General features: G+C 40.7%; 1 protein-coding gene and 1 long non-coding RNA gene across 4 annotated transcripts in view; one reads left to right on the top strand and one right to left on the bottom strand.

The window, feature by feature from the left end:
* LOC132418504 (uncharacterized) overlaps positions 1–22547 on the bottom strand; it is a 330667-nt gene that overhangs the window by 288615 nt on the left and 19505 nt on the right. The window lies entirely within an intron of this gene.
* The window catches only part of GRIA3 (glutamate ionotropic receptor AMPA type subunit 3), a 288864-nt gene that overhangs the window by 255611 nt on the left and 10706 nt on the right, over positions 1–22547 (top strand). Inside the window, exons 13-14 of one of the 3 annotated variants that reach the window (XM_060002406.2) lie at positions 9671–9918; positions 10480–10594. In XM_060002406.2, coding sequence (XP_059858389.1) covers positions 9671–9918; positions 10480–10594 — 363 coding nt within the window. Of the gene's footprint in view, positions 1–9670; positions 9919–10479; positions 10648–22547 lie in introns of those variants that run through there. The other 2 variants (XM_060002404.1, XM_060002403.2) reach the window with 2 other exon arrangements.

Raw genomic sequence — 22547 nt, 5'->3', positions numbered from 1 at the left:
TCTTTTCCACCAATCCACCCCAAAGTCACCAAACAAACAAGTCTGGGAAAAACTGTGCTCGCTATGCAAACATAGTTTACAGATAGATCCCAACCAGAATGCCACCCTGAAGGGCCTCCTATATGGAAATTCAGAGATTGCCACTGGCTCAATAACTTGCCCAGGTCACACAGTTAATGAGGAACAAAGCTGAGACCCCATCCAAGCCTGCTGAATTCAAGGCTACAGACACACTTTTTCCACTACAAGCCCAGCCTCTTCAGCTCTAACACTGACCATACCCTTTCTGGTGAAAGTGAACAACTCACCTTTAAAAACGTTTATTTCTTCAAGTTTTGTTTTGTTTAAAGTCGGGGCAAATTGTAAATTAACAGCAAGCTCTTCCCACTGAGGCACTGGAATAAGTGAACATTCTTGTCACACACTGTAACGCTGCTACAGGCCCCTGGTGTCCACACTTCACCACGTGAAGGGATCAGAGCAATTTGGGGCAGAGAGGAAGAGCACATCTGGCTTGCCAAATGCATCTGACACGCGTTTTAAAGAAATCAGTAGCTCTGATGAGGCACATTTGCGAAAAGGAATCATTGAATTTTACACATTTTTTCCCTGAAGCAAAGGAAATGGTTTCCATGTTGACTTGGAGCAAGGCACACAGGAAATGATTTCATTTCTAAAGCATGACTGAAGCCCCAATTTCATTGTCCTTATTTCCTTCACGTCAGTTCACACCTTTCTAAACATTCAGACTGCTTGTCAGTTTCCTTTTGCCTCAGACAATCAGTGGCTGCACTGTGACTGTGTTTTAGTGAAAGTAGGGGGAGGAAGGGAATGGAATACTGGTTTCTGTTCTTTGTTTTTCTCTTGGTGTGCTATGATCCTGGCTGAGTTATTTTGGGGGCTGGGCTTTTAGATAACTTCAGTGCAGGCGAGGTCACCTTTTGCCTAGACATTTGAGTTTTGCTTGCAAACGTCAAGTACACATCCCAAGGGCCTTTGCCTGACGTTTTCATGCTGTGCTCTAAAGTCCAGGGACAGGTTTCCTTCTACCTCAAGGAATACTATTGCAGATGTCTCCTTTCCAAAGGTGCAGGTGAAAACCCAGGTCAGTTTCCGGTCACCTTCCTGGTGTCCCTCCCTGGCATGCAAAGTCAGATTATTATTCTGATTTGTCTTCTGCGTCTCTGGTCAGGTCAGGCTAATAGTCTGATAGTGGGTTGAAAGTAGCATCAGTGGCTCTGTGACTTTGAAATAGGCTAATAGTGGGTTGAAAGTAGCATCAGTGGCTCTGTGACTTTGAAAGCCAGAGTCAACAAACTCTTGGGGAAAGTGGTTCTAAGGTCCTATTGCTCTATTCTGAGGGAATAGAGGAAGGGACGCAGTATCCTCTACCCCTGTGGCTCTCAATCAGCAATGATTTTGCCGCCCAGGAGGCATTTGGCAATATCTGGAGACATTTTCTTTTTATTGTCACGACCTGAGAAGAGGAGGCGTTACTGGAATCTAGCGGATAGATGCTAGTGATGCTGTTAAACATCCTGCAATGCACAAGACACCCCTACAACCAACGATGATCATGATCAACAACAGTGCTCCAAATATCAGTAGTGCTACCCAATTGAGAAACCCTACTTTATGGGTTTTGATAAAGCCACCATTAAGTCGGGAAAACAATAATAATGAACATTTAATTGAGCTCCTACTTTGTTCTAGGCTCTGTTTTAGGGGTTTTACATGTGTTAACTCATGTAATACTCATGACAACTCCTGAAATAGATTATATTTTTATCCAATTTTCAAAGTGCAGAAACAGAGAAATTAAGTAACTTGCCCAAGGCCATACAGCTAGTAGGTGAAGGAGCTGGGAACTCACTCACGCAGACTCCAGAGTCTGTGCTCGCAAACAGTACACTGTTCCCAGGTGGGTTAGGTAGTGGTTGTAAATCGTATGCTAGGGCTGGACCATATCCATATAAATTCTGTTTGAAATGGTGCCTATACTTTAGCATAACTTCAAGGGGCATGATATTTCTATTAATACCTCCCTGAAATGTGAGATTGGAGACCAGGATGTCTTGCCCTTAACCCACATGAAAGCCCCACTTTTTAAAAGAAGTCAACAAATTATTTTTTTCTCTTTATTTTGAGAATGAATATCTATAAAAATGTACTACTAGGGCTGTTATCAAGCAAGACTGAATTAACTTTTACTGTTTCTGATGCACTTCATTTGTCACTTCCCCACCTGGGCAGTACCACCTCTTCCCCATTTACCTTACCAGGTACAAGATGCCCTCCCCCTCCCCTCCCCTGCTCACAGAAAAGAATTGGAAACATATGCACTGAGGAATAAATGATGGAAAACAACCAAAAGTGTGATCCCCTTGCAGGAGAACTTGTATTTCAGCAAAAAGCAAAACATAGCTAAAGGAAGGATAGCCTAAGTGGTGGACATATCAATGGTTAAGGGAGAGGATTTAGAAGCTCAATCTAGCCTCTTTTTGACATGTCTGTACAAGGCTAGTCTTATACATACAGTGATGCAAATGGACAATATAGGCATGATGGCAACAGTGGCCAAGAAAAGTTAATAAATACATAAAGCTAGACCATTCCCCTTTGAGGAACAATGGAGTACGAAGTAACTAAAACCGTCTTCCCCTTACCTTTCTTTCATTCTGCCCTCTCAAATTATTCACTCAGAACACATCTGACACATTTGAGGCATAGAGATGTCACAAGCACCAACACTATCTTCACAAATTATGTAATACTTTGCCTGCAAGCTGACAGTAAATTAATACCATAAAGTGAATTAGCAGATTATGCCTCTGTGGACAATTATGCTTTCAATTTATTGGTCTGTTTTCTGAATGCAGTTAATTCTCAACTATCAACATATCTAAATATGCCTGTTGAATCCTGTCAGAGTGAAAAATTGTGTTCATGTCCAGATCGTGGGAAGAAATGGTCTCATTGTCATTTGTGCTAGTACCACTATATCAAGGATATTGTGGTCAATTCTGGGGCCCACATTTTAGGAGGGACTTTGAAAAATTAAAAAATATACATATCTGGGAGATGGTGACCAGAAGGGGAAGGGGATGACTGGAATTCACGTCATACAAGTAACAAGTGAAGCCCGTTAAAATATTTAGCTTATATAAGAGACAATTAAAAGGTGACACGGTGGTGACAGTCTTCATGCTGTACATCATGTGGAAGAGAGAGCGTAGTTATTCAGTATCACTTCAGAGGGCAGAATTAGGACCAGCGGGTGGAACTACAATTTTAACATTCATTCGTTCCACAGATCCGTAGTGAGAGTTCCCTGCATGCCAGGCATTATGCTCGACAGTGGGAATACAGAGACAAAAAAAGACGTAATCCTTACTCTGAAGAAGCTCAGAGTCCACTGGGGGTGACCATTACAAGGCAGTAAAATCAGTGCTACATGCAGTGGAGAAATGGAAGCCGAGAGATTGCCCAATTCAAGCAAAAGGCAGAAGGAGGACTGGAGGGGAGAGAGGCTCTCATGAGAGATGTCAGCCCAACAAAAAGAACTTTCTATCAACTTGAACTGTCCCACCATGGAGTAAGCTACTTCCTGAGCCTCTTGTGAGCTAGGGAGTGCCTGACCGCTAGAGGCATCTGAGCAGAGAAGCCATTGCAACACTGGGGGAAAGGCTGAACCAGATGGTTTTTAAGGTCCCTTCTGTCCCTAAAAGTCTGTTACTCTACTGACTCCAACTGGATGTTCTATTGACCAAGTGAATATTCTAATTTAACTCTGAGGGAAGCAGAAAATTTCATTCACCAGGTCTTCCCAGTAGCGGTGTTCTGGCTAATGAGGATTTTAATGTATGAACCTCAACTAAACCACAAAACATAAATTTAAAAGGAAATTTGCTAGATAGCTAGTGGGAAGCAGCCGCATAGCACAGGGAGATCAGCTCGGTGCTTTGTGGCCACCTAGAGGCGTGGGATAGGGAGGGTGGGAGGGAGAGAGACGCGAGAGGGAGGGGTTATGGGGATATATGTATACATATAGCTGATTCACTTTGTTATACAGCAGAAACTAACACACCATTGTAAAGCAATTACACTCCTATAAAGATGTTTAAAAAAAGAAAATTTGCCATTCTACCCATTTTTCCTCCACCAACAAAAATTTTTAAATCCAAATCACATGATAATGATTTTCGCTGACGGCAGACCATGCACATTCACCAGGAATGTGTCTGAAGATCCAGATACGTGAATAATACTTGCACATATAATTTCCTTTATAAAATGAAGTAATGTTCCTGTAAATATGGGACTGAAGTAATTTATAGTGCTATTAAATTCTGCCACTAAAGCAAATTACGCTTTCTGTACTATAAATATATGTACTGTTTTTCGGCACTTCCTGTGTGTCAGGCACTGTTCTAAGTGAGATGCTTGTGTTAACTCATGTAATTTCTCTCAATAAACCTTTGAAGTGGACACTTTTTAAAAAAATCATCCCATTTTATGGATGAGGAAATTGAGACACATAGGGGCCAGATCATTTATACACTAGGCAAATGGGATTATAACACAAGCAGTGTGACTCCATACTCTCGACCACTGCACCATACAGTTACCTTGTACTGACCTGGGTCTACAGAGGAACACTTTTATGCACAGTGACAAGGAGCAACAAACACCATTGCAAAGAAAGCCAAGGGCTGAGTGGTGGGCTGAGCGCCCTCACTAGCCACTTGCTTCCACACACCAGCCTCACAGAGCCCAAGATTCAAATTCTCACCGCAACAAAAAAGCAAACTTCTCCATATCATTGACCTTCATGGTCTATCACAGATCGTCAGAACAGTGACTGTAGAATCCGTGAATGCTAGTGTGCTACTTTAGCTGCCGTTTGGGGTTAATCTGTTCCTCCCCCATTCGTGTATTTCTCTTTCTGGATTTCATTTGCTAATTATCTAGCAGTTCTAAGAGAATTTCTTATGGCCTCTCTACATAACCATTGTCTACTCCTTCTTAGTACAAAATGGTGCTCTGTGGGATGAAATAAATGAATCGTGGTGGGTTAGAGAAAAATGAATTTGCTGTTACACATCCTGCCCATAAATTTTAAAATTTCTTCCAGATGATTGAGCTAAGATCCAATACCTTTTATTGCCTTCAATATTTCAACCAAAATAAGACAGACTGCAAAAAAAACCCAAAATGCTAGCGATATTTTTTTCTCAATGTTATACTGTCACTTAAACACTAGTTAGGAAGGTAAACATTTCAGCTTAATTTTTCTCACTGATGAGCCATTTCTTTTTCCCCTTTCTAACGTCCCTCAGAAATCAGTCATCAAGCAGGACCCAATCATTTCTGCCACTAACTAACTTTTCATTTACTGCATTCATTAATATCTGTTGCATGTACACCACACACATTTAAAGTACCCACTTCAAGTACTGCCATTTTTTCTCCTAGAAATGCATCATTACCTAAAGGAATAAACCTTTTAACCTGTATCAGCAATCAAAGAGCTCAAGTAAATGATGAAGTAAATGAGTCCAAACTATACTACACTCAGATCAAACTTCATGGACCCCTTTGCCCTTGCCTTATAAATTTACCTTTGGAAGCAATGGCCTATTTGCAAATTGTGTAAGAGACAAATTGTTCTAACTCCCTCTCCCTTTCACTTAGATTTGATTGGGCCAAGACGAAGAACACAAAATGCCTCTTTGTAAGTGAACAAAGGTACGCACCCACCACAGTGTTGTCTATAATAGCAAAAACTTGGAACTGGCCTAAGAGTCCTTCAGTAGGGGATTGGGTAAATAAGGTATGATATATTCGTAGATTAAAATGCTATGCAGCCATTACAAAGGAGAAAAAGTATAAAGAGATGCAAGGGAATGATAAAGACCAAATTCAGTATAGAGATTACTTTTGGCCCAGAGGAGGGGTATGCAATTAGGGAGGATACATAGGCACACTTCAACTAACTTCATAATATTTTATTTCTTAAGTTTCGTGGCAGGTACACAGGCGTTCTTAACATAATTTTTTGTATCTTTCTGTGCATCGGAATTATTTACTACTTTGAAAAATTCTTTGAGCAATTGTCTAGGAAATTCCTACTGAAATGAAATAAAGTCATTGAGAATATTTCATTATGATGCTTAGAAATTGTTTCATGTGTCAGATGAGGATAACGTGATGTGAAATGAGCATAAATTTCAACGGATGAGATTTCATTTCAATCTTATTAGGAGGAAAGTTATTAGGGTGGACATCAAAGGCAGGCTAAGTGGCAAAAAACCAAACAAACCACGGATTATAAAACATATATCCTGAGTGGTTTAGCTGAGAAAGATCCAATGATCTTTTTTTTTAATTAACTTTTATTGGAATATAGTTGATTTACAATGTTGTTAGTTTCAGGTGTACAGCAAAATGATTCAATCATACATATAATTGTAAAGCAATTATATTCCAATAAAGACGTTAAAAAAATTATACATATACATACATACATTCTTTTTTTTAAGATTCTTTTCCCATATAGGCCATTACAGAGTACTGAGTAGAGTTCCCTGTGCTATACAGCAGGTTCTTATTAGCTATCTATTTTATATAGAGTAGTGTGTATATGTCAATCCCAATCTCCCAATTTATCCTTCCCCCCCCTTTCCCTGTTGGTAACCATAAGTTTGTTTTCTAATGAACCTATTTACAAAAAAGAAAGATCCAATGATCTTTAGAGTAACTTCAGCTCTAGAATTCTACAGTGCTATAAAATTAGTGCTGGTAGCCATTTTCACCAACCTTCTGATATCTTTGACCAAGAATCTTGTTGTCACCCTGATCGGGCCTAAGGTCAGTTATTAAATATATCTTGAGTACCTACCATACATCAGGCATTATGCTGGATTCCAAGAGGGCTACCAAAATGAATCAGGCATGGACTTGTCCTCAAAATCACCCAGAAACATGGAGAAGACAGACCCACAGCCAACTCACCTTAATGCAATTTAGTAAAAGCTCTATAGCAAACGTACGAACAAAGTACTTTGGGAGACTAGCTGAGGAAGCACTTCTGTGGGGACTGAGGTGAGTCAAGAAAGATTTCACAGAAGACATGATATTCACTCTGGATCTTGTAGGGTGAATAGGGATAATTCAGGCAGAAGCAAAAGCGTAACCAGAGGTAGAAGATATGCAAATGTGTGGCGTATTTCAGTGAACAGTGAGTAGTCCATTGTGACTGGCTCCTAGGAGAGTAGTCAAGATCATAAAGACTCTTGAGTATCATACGTAAGAGTTTGGATTTTGGCCTGTAGCTATTAGGGAACTATCGGAGAATTTTAAAGAATGAAGTAACCTGATGAGATTTACATTTGAAAGGAACACTGGAGGATAAATTGAAGAGAGAGGTGAGGCTGGGAGACCAGTTAGGAGGCAATGCAGTCTAGACCAAAAACAGGAGAGCCTGCCCCAGGACAACGGTAATGAGAATGAAAAGAAGACAAAAGGACAGACCCTGCAGGCATTTCTATGTTAGAATAAACATGGCATAATGAGAGGCTGAAGAAAGAATAAAAACCAAACTTTCTAGCTTGGATGTTAGGTAGTTTGCTGACGAATTTAGGAGAACCAGGCTGTACAAGGAAGACAGTAAGTTTGGTTTGGAAATGTTTAATCTGAAAGTGTCTCTAGGTCCATCAGGTGAAGATGTCCATCAGCAAGGCTTGTTTGCTGTCTCCCCAAACCATATCCTGAATCCAACCTCTTCCCTCTACCTCCATTGCTCCCAGCCTAGTCCAAGTCACAACCATCTCTTCCCTGGATCATTAGGATAGCCTCCTAACCAATCTCCTCGCTTCCACTCTGGCCCACCTCATAGTCTAGTCTCCATACAGCAGCTAGAGTAATGCTTTAAATTTTTAAATCTGATCTTCTCACACTCCTCCTCAAGTCCTCCAATGGTTTCCCATCACATGTAAAACAAATCCAAACTTTTTACCATGACCTACAGGGCCCTACAAGATCTGACCTCTGATTATTCTTCTCAGCTCTTTGCCTACCTTTCTCCCTTTTGTTCATTCGGCTTCAGCCATATTGGCTTTTCTTCCTGTTCTTTATGCAAATCAAGCATATTTCAACTCAGTGAATAATTTCAGTGACTCATTGAGGATCTGACTGCCATAAACGCAATGCTTAATTTCCATGGTGATAGTTCTGGGAGTGCAAATAATTCTGGAATTATTTGAGCAGGTCCAAGCAAGCCTCAAGAAAGACACAATGCAGCTGGCCAAAGTCCAGAGAAGAGAAGCTAAATAAACAATCCAAAAAGCTGAGGTAGAGGCCAGAAAACGCCATAAAAGGATGCTTGAAAACACGGCATGTGTTTATAGTTTCTACCAGGCTATCTCACTTCTGGTCAAAGATTCTTTTTAATTTTTCTCTAGGGTTTTCATTCCTAAGGATCTAGCTCCCAACTCGATTGTAAGTCATGGGGTCACTGAGACCATGCTTCCTTTATATTCTCCAAAATGCCTAACATAGACCTGTAAGTATTTAGTACATGTTCTAAGGACCACCTGAATTGAATTGAAATTTAATGGAATTAAATTCAAAAATCTAAGGATGAGGAAAACTTGGCATGGTACAAAAAACTAACAGTTTGGAGGGTTTGACCTCAATCTGAATTGAGGGAAGGACTCACATATTCTTCACACACCCCAGCAGAGTGGTTTGTATATAGCAGGTGCTCAATAAGTATTTGTTGAAAGGATGGATGAAAGACTAAATATGTTAATGAAAGCTCAAGCAGTAGTGATGGAAAATAATGCTCCAATGACGGGAAGCAGTTTTTTTCATTCTGTCCTTGTCGTATAACAGGGATGCCATGCTTATTTCTAGACACTCCAGTTTAAGAGAGACACTGCTAGCTAGAACCCCATGGGAGAAAGACCCATGGGGTTCTATGAGGCTTCCGGGAATAGTATTAGACATCAGTGGAGTTTAACCTGATGAAGAGATGAAGAGGGGGCATAACAACAACCTTGCAATATCTGGAGGACCACCGTGTAGAAGAAGGAACAGAATTACTTTGCATAGCTCTAGTGGATAGCAGTAAAGGGTAGGAGTCATAGAGAAACAAATTTCAGGTCAGAATAAGGAAGTACTTTCTTAGAATAATTAATGCCCCATACTGGAGTAGGCTAACTAAAATGGTTGTATACTCCCTTCCAATAGCCGTTTTTGGGGTTTTTTTTTTCTTTTTCAGGCAGTAAAGGGTAATCACATAGCAGGATAGTGTAGGAGTGATTTCTGAATTGAGAGAAAGATTGAACTAAGAAAGTGTTTTTCAAAGTGTTGAAACCCATTATTGGAGCCATAAAATCAATGTAGTGGGTCCTGACTGGCATTTTTCTAAGTGAATTCAAATAGAATAGAAGATATCAGAGAGCATCACACACAGCAAAGATGACTGTGGTTTTGAGAAACCTATTTTGGAACCATGCTTACATACGTATGAATGTACTTACTGGGTTGCAGTGTAACGTGCTTTTCTTACTGTGGGTGGCAATCAAAACTATTTGAAAACCACTGCACTGAGGCCTCTTCCAGTTTTAATATCTGGTAGCTCTAAGAATTCTCATCTCTGTTGCAGAGATCCAAGATTGCTGTCTATGAGAAAATGTGGTCTTACATGAAATCAGCAGAGCCATCTGTGTTTACCAAAACAACAGCAGACGGAGTGGCCCGAGTGCGGAAGTCCAAGGGAAAGTTCGCCTTCCTGCTGGAGTCAACCATGAATGAGTACATTGAGCAGAGAAAACCGTGTGATACGATGAAAGTTGGTGGAAATCTGGATTCCAAAGGCTATGGTGTGGCAACCCCTAAAGGCTCAGCATTAAGGTGGGTGGAATAATATAACAATATCCGTGTTGTTATAGTATTCCACCTACCCTGATGCATTTTGTTGTCATTTTCTTTCTTGTGGATTTTGAGGTAACTTTTAAAAGTTTAAAATCTACAATATTCCATGGAGTTAAATAAGACGGTAAATTATGGTCTCATCTATTTAATGCATCCATTTTTTTTTAATGTTCTCTCTCTGTGTTGTCCTCTCTGACTGTTTGTTGCTGTTTAATTTTACAGTTCAACGGCTTTTTCAATTTAAATGGTAAAAGCCAAGTTATGGTACCATATGTGACGAATGTTAATTGCATGGATGTGGTGTTCTTGTTACTTTCTTTATCAAAGACAATCTCCCCATCCCGCACACTTCAGTTTTGAGCAAATGTTATCCTCCATGCCACCTTCCAATATTTAACCCTGTATTTGCTGTACAGACATTTTTATAGCTCCACGTTCTGTGAAATTTAGCCAATTTGTCCTCTTGTGCTCCTTTTTATACGTTAACGATTTCCTAAGCATTTGTGCATTTTCTTACAAGTTATGTTTTATCGTTTCAAGAAATGCTGTTAACCTGGCAGTATTAAAACTGAATGAGCAAGGCCTCTTGGACAAATTGAAAAACAAATGGTGGTACGACAAAGGAGAGTGCGGCAGCGGGGGCGGTGACTCCAAGGTCAGCCTCAATGTCACCACAACCGGGTACCCTTAGTGACGAGTAATCGGCAAGACTGTTATCTTATTATTGAGGAGAGAGCACAAGACTCACACATAAAGTGGAATGACCAGGTTATTCCCCTGCCTGGCAGCTTTGGGACCTAGAAAGGCTCCAGGGCACCGCCCGCAGTTTTGATCTAACTTGGGTCCCTTCTTAAACTCCCAGACAGAGGCTTCCCATCCACACCCCTTCCCTCCCCTCACACACCAGACCGCTTGCCTTATGAAGGCCGTGGTGTAGGTTTCAACGCCCTAGGCTTTCAAGAGCCCGAGGCTTTCCTTAAGACTGTCCCCACCTGCCTCGGATGAGTGGTGTGAGAAATCAAATCCATCTACTGAAAAGTCAGGTTACAGCCTTTTTTCCCCTAAGGCATGATGGTATGATGGTTGCTTACAGTGGCTGGCTGGCTTCTTCCATCATGTGTATGAGTGATGAGACGTTGCTCTCTATATGTGATGGCCTATTTAAGCTGGCCCCACTCAACTTGAAAGCCAAAGAACAAGCTCAGTTTCAAGTTAAATGGGGTCTTTCTTCAATAAGTCACCACATATATAGACTTTACAAAGATATTTTGTATATTTAAACAAGCGCGTCACCTAACTGATACTCTTTGTGTGTGCATCCCTGATGTGGCTTCTCCTTAGCTGTGTTCTTAGTTCAGGTAGGTGTAATGGTTATCCAGGCTACCGTTGTGAGAAAAAACCATCTTACTTGGCATTCCTTCGGCTCCTTAATGCTATTCGGGGCTAGAAAGAATGAATAGCCTTCAACCAAGCAACGAGAAATAGGGGCGAGCTCAGAAGCCACAACACCAAATGATGGAAAGACACGTTGGGTAAGTACAGGAGAGGACCTGAAAACAGAATCCTCCATGGCCCAAAGGGCATGAGAATTATATTGAAGCATGTACGATCGGCTCTTGTACGACCAAGATACCATGGGCGTCTTAAGGTGAAGAATAGTGTTTCCCAATCAGAGACGAACAGACAGGCAAGCCGAAACTTTTCTCCTTCAGAGACAATGGTTACACCACTGCTCCTCTCTTTCTCTCTCCACTCCTCAGGACCCTGACGGAAAAGTTAGTTTGCCAGTCTGCAGTATAATATGGGTTTGGAAACACAGAGCACTTTCCAAGAACTAAATTTAAAAATGACTTTCTTCAGGACATAATCTTACCAAGCATTGGCGAGGTCTTTTATTGTAAAACCTTGATTAACCAGAGCTCACCTAACCAGTACCCCAACTAACTGAATTGCCCCCCGCCCCAGTACTCCACATTGATGAGGAAGCAGCAGTAGTACCAGAAAAGAAGACTGCAAGGAATTGATTTTTTTTTCAATCACTTGCCAAGAGATGACCCATGGTTGGGTCACACTCAGCTCTGTCTCCTCTATCTTCTCTCCATCTGGATTGACCCTCAAACATTAGAGGCCGCTTGCCTGAGGCAAGAAAGTGGATACAAGCATTTTGAGAAAACAAAAAGTGTGATTAGCTAAGAATGAGACAAAATGAGTATTCTTATTGAAAATTCCATCCATCCCTTATGGATTCCAATTAATCAAGGTTTTACCATGTGTCAAAAAGCAGTAACTTCCTCTCCCACCAGTGTGAACTGATGCCATTCACGTGGCTCATTTGAGCTTTGTAGTGGCTCACCTGATGCCTAGAGTATTTAGAACCTTCTTCCCGGTCTTTTTTCTCATATTATTATCAGGCCACGGAGAACCTAATTATATCATTCAAGTGAGTTGCAGAGTGAAACATTGAGCTGGATTGGATACGTGGCTGTCACGAATTCATCATTCATACCCAGCACGGTTAAAAAGGAGCCATGGACTGTATCAAGATGACTCTAAAACATCCACAGGATGCCAACTGCCCAGAAGTTCTCAAATAACCAGATGTTTGATGTTACATAAACAAAAAAACCTGCACACATCTGGCTGAATTTTTACTTTTCACCCAGATATTTCCTCAGCTAATACTGCTGCAAAATTATCAAGTAACTTTGTTGCCAGCCCCACGATTTCCAGATTATCTGATTTTTGATATGCAAATAGAAAAATATTTCAGTAGATCCTAGATATTTCCAACTTCTCTGACCATAGTGCTACTTGCCAGGCATCTTTCAAATCACTTTTTTTTGGTCATTCCTCCAGACAACCTTTGGAAATAAGTCGACCCCTTTCTCAACTATGGATAATAGTATGATCAGTGTTGCCTATCCAACAATTGCTTATTCCGTTTCTGGATTACCAAGGAGCTTGCCTTTATCTCCTTCCTTCTTGCTACCTGCAGTTTTCTGAGAGTGAGCAAGAGAAGGGGCAAGAGGTGAACTTGAATCTGTTCCCACTATTTAGTGGTGATGCCAAAAACAAATCAATGGAGAAGAAGGTAGAAAAGGCAGTGGAACCTCATTACTTTGGAGCCCTCTAATTTATAATTTGAGATAAACTGGACAGGGACCAGTCTACAGTCTAAGAGAGGTCGAGAGGTTTGTTAAGCAAATGAAGAGTTTAGACTAGACTGCCAGTTGAATTTTTCCTTAAGAGAACAAACCTTTTTCAAATGTCGGAAGCATTGTTTTAGATATAATTATATTCATTACAAATTTATCTGCTAAAGCAGTTCTCATGAGGACCTCCACTAAGGCAATGTTTTAGAGTGAGTTTGAATTACAAAACAGACTTCAAGCAATGAAACTGTCATTCTTCGAACCTATTTTGTAATTCAGGACTTTCTTCTTCAGATAATCCTTCCCCTCTGTTAGTCCAAATCAGTGAGTTTTAACTGTATTAGTAAAATGGCTTGAGAATTACATTTCTTTATTGTATTCCATCCCCAGTTAACATGACAATTGACAAATAGACCATCATTTCATAGAGAAAGTGAGACCCAGAGATGGTGGTGACTTTGAGAAGGTCACACAGCTAATGCTGTCACAAATCTCTGCTGACTTTCAGGGCCACCTCTGGTGATAATATTGTAGACAGCAATTTATCACATCTACCCATCCAATGAGCAATGTGAATCTGATTGCATGTGATATATTGCCATAAAAATCAGGTTTATTCTCAACTACCTTGGTTACAAGGCAAATAGCATATTTAAGCCATTCCAGCCCTCAGTACTGATGACTAAAAATGACAATAATCACAAAGCCTGACATTTATGAGTGCTTTTACTTTTTCAAAAACACTTCTACACCTATTATCTCTGAGACCAGGAGACGGAGAAAAGCATGTATTACTTATCTCGCTCTCCCCCCCACCTCGTCTCTCTCTCCCCCCTCCCCCCTCCCTCTCTCTCTCTCTCCCCCTCTCCCCCTCCCCCCTCTCTCTTTCTCCCCTGCAACCTTTAAATAATGATAAACGGGCAATTATGTTAAATTGTTGACTTTCCCCCCTGACATGAGACATTACACATTCTAAGCCTTTTCACAAAATGTTACTATTCTATGGAAGAAACAAGCAATGATCAGGCTGTTTTAAATGTGCACTCGCTTAAGCTAATGAAATAGAGTTTTTTTATTTTTCTGATACAATGAATAAAGACAAGGTCAGTCACCAGGGTAGCCCCTGCACCAGCCCTACAGGTTAGAACTAAAATACTGCTTGGTTTTACCAGTTTCCTAAACCTGGGCTAATTGGGCCTAAACAAATCAGACTTGATCCTTCCATGATGGACTATAAATGCACAGGCAAGGATCAGGGAAATTAGAGCTGTGGTTTGGGAATTTTTAACCTGCAAACCACCCTTTTGTGTTAGTGCTTTATTACACTGTGTGTGCAAATGCAGTAATTAAGAGCCAATAAAGAGCGATAAACCCCAATCACCAGGGGTTTGTGACACAGCCAGTGAAAGTCTGTCGCTGTAAATCACAGCAGAATGGAGATTCAGCTGCTGAATTACCACATCAGCCTCCCTCCCCAGCTGCTTGTCCCCTCAAACTTTCAAATTCTTCTGATCCCCCCACCCACCCTGCTTCATTCCCTTAATCTTGGGTAAAGGGCACCAGCTTAGCTTCCCCATGTAACCTTACCTTACCTGAAGGGGGCTGGTCAGTGAAACAATCTATTTGTGATGGGTGATAAGGCATTATAAACTCTACCCCACCTCACCCTAGAATTGCCCTGGTTCTAGTTCTATCCAGGGATTTAAATCGACTTCCAGTGTGCATATTTTCCACGCTGAAGATCAGCACACTTTGCGTGCTTTGGGGGACACTGGAACAGAATGTTTAAAGGAGACCATTCTGAACTACTTGACTGCAATGAGAGTTGCCTTAACTTGTAAGGCATATAGGCAAGTAAGGGATAAGGATAGGATATGAACTTAAACTTCCATTAAATAAATGGTTGGATGACCATTATGATTTATAGAGTATTGATAGAGAAATGCAGTTTTATTATCTTCGCAAATATATAGGAACTAGAATAAACTAACCAATGTGATGCTAGGGAAGAACTTACAGAACTTGTTTTAGTAAATTCCAAAAATGGCTTGCAATTAAAATTAGTTGTGCTTCCTTTCACATGGGTGCTTTTAAAGTACCTAAAAAGAGTTGTTCTCTTAAGAAATTCAAACATGTTCCTCCTCCCTATAACTAACAATCTTTTTTTTTTAATCCCATACATTTGCTTAGCAAGTGTCCTATTCAGAGATAGAAAAAAATTTATACTTTAGGACAGCACATTTCCAAATGTCCTTGGCTTCTGTTTGGTGGTACGGAGATGAATGATGTGGTACTGTGTTTCCTATATATATAAATGAGATCCTCAGTTTTGTGTGTATTTCTTCTTCTTCCATGTATGTCTACAATTCTCCTCTCCTATGCCACCATCTCTTAACCACTTCTCTTCCACACCCAGAACTCTTTGACATTCTTGGGCCTTAGGTAATTGATGTGAATCTGCATCTGTCTTTTACCTGCAACAAGATGGACCTTTTATTGGCAGGAGCCATCCCTAAAGGTAGACATTTTGGATACCCAGGGTTAAGATGGATCCCAGTGACTCTCTATTGACACTGTTATGTGTGTAGTCAAGAATCATTACAGATTGATCGCACTCCCTGGGTCTTAGAAGAAGTTCCTGTGAATCACCGAGACTGGTTTGGGATCAAGGAGTAGGGTGAGTATATTATGCTCTTCGTTGGTTTGCATGTCTCTATGCTGGTGCCGCCTCCTGGAAGTATGAAGAAACTGACAGTTATCTTTCCTGATAGTGACTAAATGTGCTCCTTGAACTTACTCAGGTTTTCTTTCCAAGAGCAAACCCTCACTTTCTTTCAAGTGGCTACTTCAAACAAGGGATCTTTTTGCCTTAAGAACTGAACCAGTCCAGGGACTACCAAAACCATTGATTTTACCAGATGGTGTTAAAGAATAGATTCTACCACCGGAAAAATATATTGTAATCCAGAAAGAAAACATTTTAAAAAATTAATCCATTCTAATGAATTTTTTTTTCAAATTGACTGCGTGGCCTTAACATGGTTTCTATGATTAGGATGTGATTATTTGCCTTTGGTATTATCCTGATAACTTGAATGTGTTTCTTATTGACAAATAATGAGCAAATGTCCAACACCAGAGCTACAGAAAGAGGAGCAGGACTGAAAAGCCTGAAGGTAAGAATGCTGTTGAACAATTGCTAAGAAGAAAGACACCGCTGCAGTGCACAGTTAAATGGTGCATGTCTATGCCCTTTCTGCCCCTCTAAGACCAAATCATTTGGTTTCCTTTCATTTGGAAAGAAGATTATAGAACTACACTCTCTGAAAGGTAGGACAGCCATGGAAAAGAAACACGAAAGATTTGAAATGATTGAAATACATTCGATGAGGGTGGGAACTGAGGTTGGTGGAACAGGGTGGGGGGCAGATTTCTTTTATGGAGAACTGAAATCCATTCTCTTTTGACTTCCTAGAGAGCGGTATAGCATCTGGCCCTTGGCACATGAGGCAAATCTCCATTTGTCAAAGGTGGCAAAAGTGTGGTCCAAGTGCTAGATTCACCATAAAGCTTACTTTCATCTGGCTTTGAAGCAAATATTTCTCAAAATATAGACCTAAGACAATAGCATACGTTACATTAAAAAAAGAGAGAGAGAGAGGGAGAGACTGACTCTGCTAGTGTGTCTTGTCTAGCATCACTGCTGGAAATGCAGAGAAGTGGATGCTAGCATGCGAGCTGGAAGAGGGTGGCATGTACCCTGGAGCAGCAAGCAGAAGTCAGCTTTCAGATCTGACATATAGACCCCCATTTGTTGCAATCTATTGGAGTGTAAGCTAAGACTGATTATTTTTCTATGGGTCATGGTCAACGGAGGGCCATTGGGGGGGGAATAGGATGCTGGCACCCATCATTGAGATTAAACTCTCAATGAATATTTTGCCTAGAATCAGGAGAATGAACTAGATGTCTTCAGAAACATTTGTCATGTGAGTTTCTGGTCGGTTTCTGTCCTTCTCAATCTATGCCTCTCTTTCTCAGTACCATTGGGATGAACTAAAGAAAATACCCTTGTATGTGATAAAACCCAACGAAGTGTGATAGTTTGAATTTTTAATGGATCTCAAAACAGACTTTTCAAGTGAATCATATGAATTATGTACTTGGGAAATTATCTGTGGCCACATCTTAAACAAGACTGGCTTCTCCAGAAGCTTAGCATCTTCCCTGAGCCCCTTCTCCCTGTCAGGGACAAATTGAGTAAGAAGTCTTTCCAGACAAATTGGGTTATGTGAGACAGTCCACAACCCATAATGGTTTAGGTTTCCTGTTCTAGAGGGAGAGATTGGACAAAGGCCCAGTTTGGCAGAAATCCATCAGTGAAACTCACAACTTGTATAATCAAGGGATGTATCACTTTGAATTTGAGAGGTTATCATTTGGAAATGCCCTGGTTTTATCCACATATCTCCAAGTGACTTTGGGGGCTGCTTCTCTAGCACAGATGCTCATCAATAGGTTTCAATCACTAGCATTGTTGGGCCCTCAGTAAAATAACTCACAGCTTTCAACTCCTAACGTTATATGCATGCATTATTGAATTCCCTCTTTGCACTTATATTAAATTATGATCTCATTAGCAAGGAGTTAAATAGGTTTGAGCTACATTTGTGAACTACATGATATAAATACTGTCTCAGAGGAAGCGTCTAGCAGCTAAGCACTGCACAGCTCTGCAAATCATTGTGGCTGCCCCTGTGGAATGAGGGTCACTTGGGCGGCCAGAGTCCAGTATTGCCAGCAGTCATATGTGCCTGCTCCCAGCTTGTGGAGAAAGCTCAGGCTGATCCAAGGGTAGAAAGATTAAAATAACTTAAACCTTCATTCTCCTAGAATGCTGCATCCAGAAACCCCTGTGAAAAGAAATCGATAAAGCTTCTTTAAAGGGGTCCAGATACTAATGTAGTCTAGGGCATATTTTGAACTTCCACAGCCTCCAACAGCTACTGTAGAGAGGTAAATCCCTTTACTACACATTTCCCAAGGTAACCTATGGAAAAGAATATAAAGGACTGTAGAATAAATCCTTTTATCCAACAAAGAATCTTCTCTTGCTTGGTTATCAATTGGCTTCAACTTCATAAATCAAGCCCTGCCTGGGCAGAGATGTCTGTAACTGCCTTCCTGCCTGAAAAGGCTAGGGAAGCAAGTGAGCAATTCGGAAAGGTGACTTGTCACCATGAAAACCTGAAATATATTCAGTAGAAAAGCCAGTGAAAGATGGCTTTTCTCCCTCCACTGGACCGAAGATAATTTTTAGAAGTTGTTCCAAGAAATCACTAGGTACCAAGAAACAAATGCAGTAACTTAGAGTGAGCTTCGGATGAAGCATAGCATGAGGGATGGGCTTCCAGCTTAGCTTGTGATAAGTTTCTGTTATCATCATTCAGACATTGTGTTCTTAGAGCAAGTTTCTAATTAACTATGCAAATACACCATCCTTGCTCGCATATTTCTTTTACTTCTCTGTGATCTCCTTGTCTTTCCCTCCATGACCTACATATTTACACATATATCCATCCCTCCTCAGGGCACCATTGATGATCTCTTGGCATCATTTATTAAACAGACATTTGCTCTTTAGGTGTCCCTGCTCAGAAAGGAGAAGTGAAGCCATGTAGAGCAGAGTATATCCCACATTCTCTCAGATCAATCGTACTACACCATGGATTCCTATATTTTTCAGGCCCAGAACAATACCCATAGTACAAATCCTTATCTCAACCCTTCTAGGATCACCATATGGGGGAATCAACTTGGTCATTAATTCACGAGGCCAGTTTTTTTTCTTTTCCACTATGGGAAAACTCAGCACCCTCACGCCACTCTGTCCACATTTCTCTCTTTCATAAGAAAGAATCCAACGTGGCTCCAAACTACCTATTTTAGGTATTTCCTGAAATCAACTTGAAAAATAAATTGGACAGTTCTTTTGAAATATATCAACATTTTTAGTTTTAGGTTTTTTTTTTTTTAATAAGCAGTTTCTACTTTCACAGGGGAAAAAAAATGGTCTTCTAATCCTAAAACTGTCTTCATATGTAACACTGGTCATCACTAAGATGACACTGAACTTTGCAATGGCCGGTTCATAGCTCCCAGGAACAAGCTGGGAACCTAGACAATCGCCACCCGGGGCTGGATGCCCTGGATTAATGAGCACAGTGCTTTGTCGCTGAGTTGTTACCAGGTGTGGATGGCAGAGATAAGCAGAAATTTGTATCAGTTAGTTATGTTTTCTTCAAAAACAGAACTCATTTTCAAGGCATTATGAATTACATTACTATCCCAATTAAAAAAAAAATAGATGCCACTCTGTGACTGTTGGCAGCATTCAGGAATAGTCATCCTGCCACAGGTCTGTGCTACCTTCACATGCTGTTAACTGACTATCTAGTTCACATTCACTCTCATCCTCTCCATCTGATCAACAACCCATATACAGTTTTATGACATGGGTGCAATTTACACCCTTTACATAGGAGAAGTTTACACCCTTTCCCCCCCGAACATTTTTTAAACGAAATGGAACAAAGAGTTGGAGTTTAGAAATAGTTACTCTTTGCTTCCTTTCCCATTTCTCAGGAAGCTTTGTATTTTAACAAGGAATGCTGCTCAAACTTAAAGGTGTGAAATTCTCATGATGGAAATAAAGGTACCAGTGAGGAAAATACTTGTGGACAGGGGGATGTTCCCAGACCCCTTGAAATTACATCACAAAGCCCTCCTGTTCTCTCCCTATGCTTGCCAACCTGTGTTTTTGTCTTACGAGTGCTCTACTCAGCAAAACGTCCATAGCAAGCCCTTCAGAGGGGAGAATGCCTGCCTCATTTCCATGATAGGAATCTGACCTACTTTGTTTAATTCTTTCTTTTATCTACTGAAGTGAGTACAGTAAATATTTCTGACTTATAATTCTCTCAGGTACCAGTTAAGGGCCTACAGTAATTGCTCTGAAACATTCCCCTGGAGACGTATTGCTATGTCGCAGTGAAAGGCCCCAGCTGCTAGATATACCCTTGCTAGGCTGATAGTTGGAGTATGGTGATCCCTAAAGAAAAAATTCATTATGAACATCCAAGCCCTAAGAATGAAAACAATGAGGACTGCTACCCCTTTTCTGTGTGTTCCATTGGAGAATGTACAGTACAGAGTTGGATGCGTGTTAATTTGCCTTCTGGCCTGCCCCATAATTTGCTGTGCAGTTTTGAGCAGATTACTTAACCTATCTGTGCCTCGATTTCTTTACTTATAGAGACCATAAATCTACCTTCTTAAAGTGATTATTGAACTTGACCGATAATAATAATAATTTTATTATGTGTGAAGTACTAGGCTGAAAAACAAAAGCTAAAAGAGAGTTTTCTAATCAAGTATTTATTGAGAGAACTATTCTAAGTGGGGAATACAAATACATAAGTCATGGTGCCTCCCTTTGAGAAACACAGCCTAGAGGGAGACACAAGACCTGGGCCCAAATAATAAGGCCAGGTAGAAGAGGAAGGAGGAGGGAGAGAAAATATTGGGTGAGGAACAAAAATGGCATCATGAGGAAAGTGACATTTAAAATGACCAGATGTCCACCTAATTCCACTTCCTTTAAAATACCAAATTGTGTGTGTGTGTGTGTGTGTGTGTGTGTGTGTGTGTGCGCGTGTGTGTTGGGAGGAGGGTGTCAATACATTTGGTTGATTTGAATTGAGTTTGGCAATACATCCAGTAAGGTACAGTAAGAGAGAAAATTACGTGGTTACAAGCAGTTTTTCTCTGCCATCTTGGGAATTTATTCCACCCCACAGCAACATACAATTCTAGGAGATTTGGCCTTTAAAGTACTTTCTTTTCCTGGCAGCTATCCTAACCTTGTTAAGTGGTATTATCTGTGATTTCTGATTACAGCTTTTATGCTCCTTGCCTGTGCTACTTCTTAAAATGTTTGTTTTTCTCCTTCATTTTTATTTAGAAGTTCCCAAGTGCACATTGGTTCCCTGCCAGGTTCCTTAAGCCCTGTGATTTTTTTTTTCCGATCAAAGACTAAACTTCTAAGGGTATATCATTTGTCAGATTTCTCTAAAGCCCTGGGGCAACAGATGAGGTCTGGACGCTCTAAGGCAGGGTTTCTCCGCCTCGGTACTGTTGACATCTGGGGCTTTGTTGTGGAGGGCCTCCCTGTGCCAAGTAGGGTGTTTAACAGCATCCCTGGCCTCTACCCACTAGATGCCTGTAGCATTCCCCACCCTCCCAGTTGTGACAGTGAAAAATGACTCTAGACATTGTCCAGTGTCCCCTGGAGGACAAAATGACCCCCGATTGAGAACCATTGCTCTAAGGTAACCTCTACTGTAACCGTGGATGCCATGGGCGTAGAGAGCAGCTACCAACCATTCTGTGGGAGCCACCTGATGGCCTAAGGCAGGGGTAGGCCATTTGTCAGAAAAGTAGGATGCTAAGTTGCTGACCTGGATGCTTAAATGCTCAGCCTGGGTTTTGGCAGGAGTGGAGGGTGGCAGCCCAGACTAGGCCCCAGCAGGGGAAAAATCTACCCTCCTCTAAAACCAGTGCATCTCAACCCTTTTTATCCCAGGACCCCTTTACACACTTAAAAGTTATAGGGAACCCCCAAAAGATTTTGTTCATATGTATTAAGTCTATTAACACTTAACATATCAGAAATTAAAACTGAAGAATTTAAAAATAATGTATTAACTCCCTTAAAAATAATAAACCCAATGTATATTAACATAAATAACATACTTTTTATGAAAAATAACTTTTTAAAAAAATTAGTGGGGAGCGGCATTGTCCTATTTTTGCAAATAGCTTTAATGTCTGGCTTAATATAAGAGAATAGGATTCTCATTTCTGCTTCTTCATTCAATGTGTTGTGATATTACATGTCATGTAGCCTCCAGGAAACTCCACTGTACATCATGAGGGAATAAGAGTAAGAAAGACAAAGAATGCCTTAGTATTATTACAAAAATAGTTTTGACCTCACAGACCCTATGATGAAAAGTTTTCAGGGATCCTCCAGGGGTCCTTGGACCACACTTTGAGAACCATTGTTCTAAACGAACATGTCACACTTTTATCAACCTAGTTCACTTAAGGGTTGACAAATTTTTTAAAACCCAGGATCTCTAGGGAAAGGTCTCTATTTGGACCTTAGTGTGAGGGCCTTTAATCAGACTGCTCTGTTCCTGAGATCTAGTAAGAGCAGCTGTACTAAAGAAATTGAATGAAGTAATTTGAAGAGTATAGTAGCTTGAGGGAGGTCGGGGCCTGGTAAGGGCTTAGAGAGCAGCGTGAAGACACTGGGCCCTTTACAATAAGAAAAAAGGAAGCACAGAAAGGAAGAAAAAAATGCTTTGTAATTTTTCCTGAGGTCCTGATGGA

This window comes from Delphinus delphis, chromosome X, assembly GCF_949987515.2.
Source record: "Delphinus delphis chromosome X, mDelDel1.2, whole genome shotgun sequence".
In the NCBI taxonomy this organism is placed as follows: Eukaryota; Metazoa; Chordata; class Mammalia; order Artiodactyla; family Delphinidae; genus Delphinus; species Delphinus delphis.
Note: the sequence above shows the minus strand (reverse complement) of the source record. Positions and strands in the feature narration are given on the sequence as shown.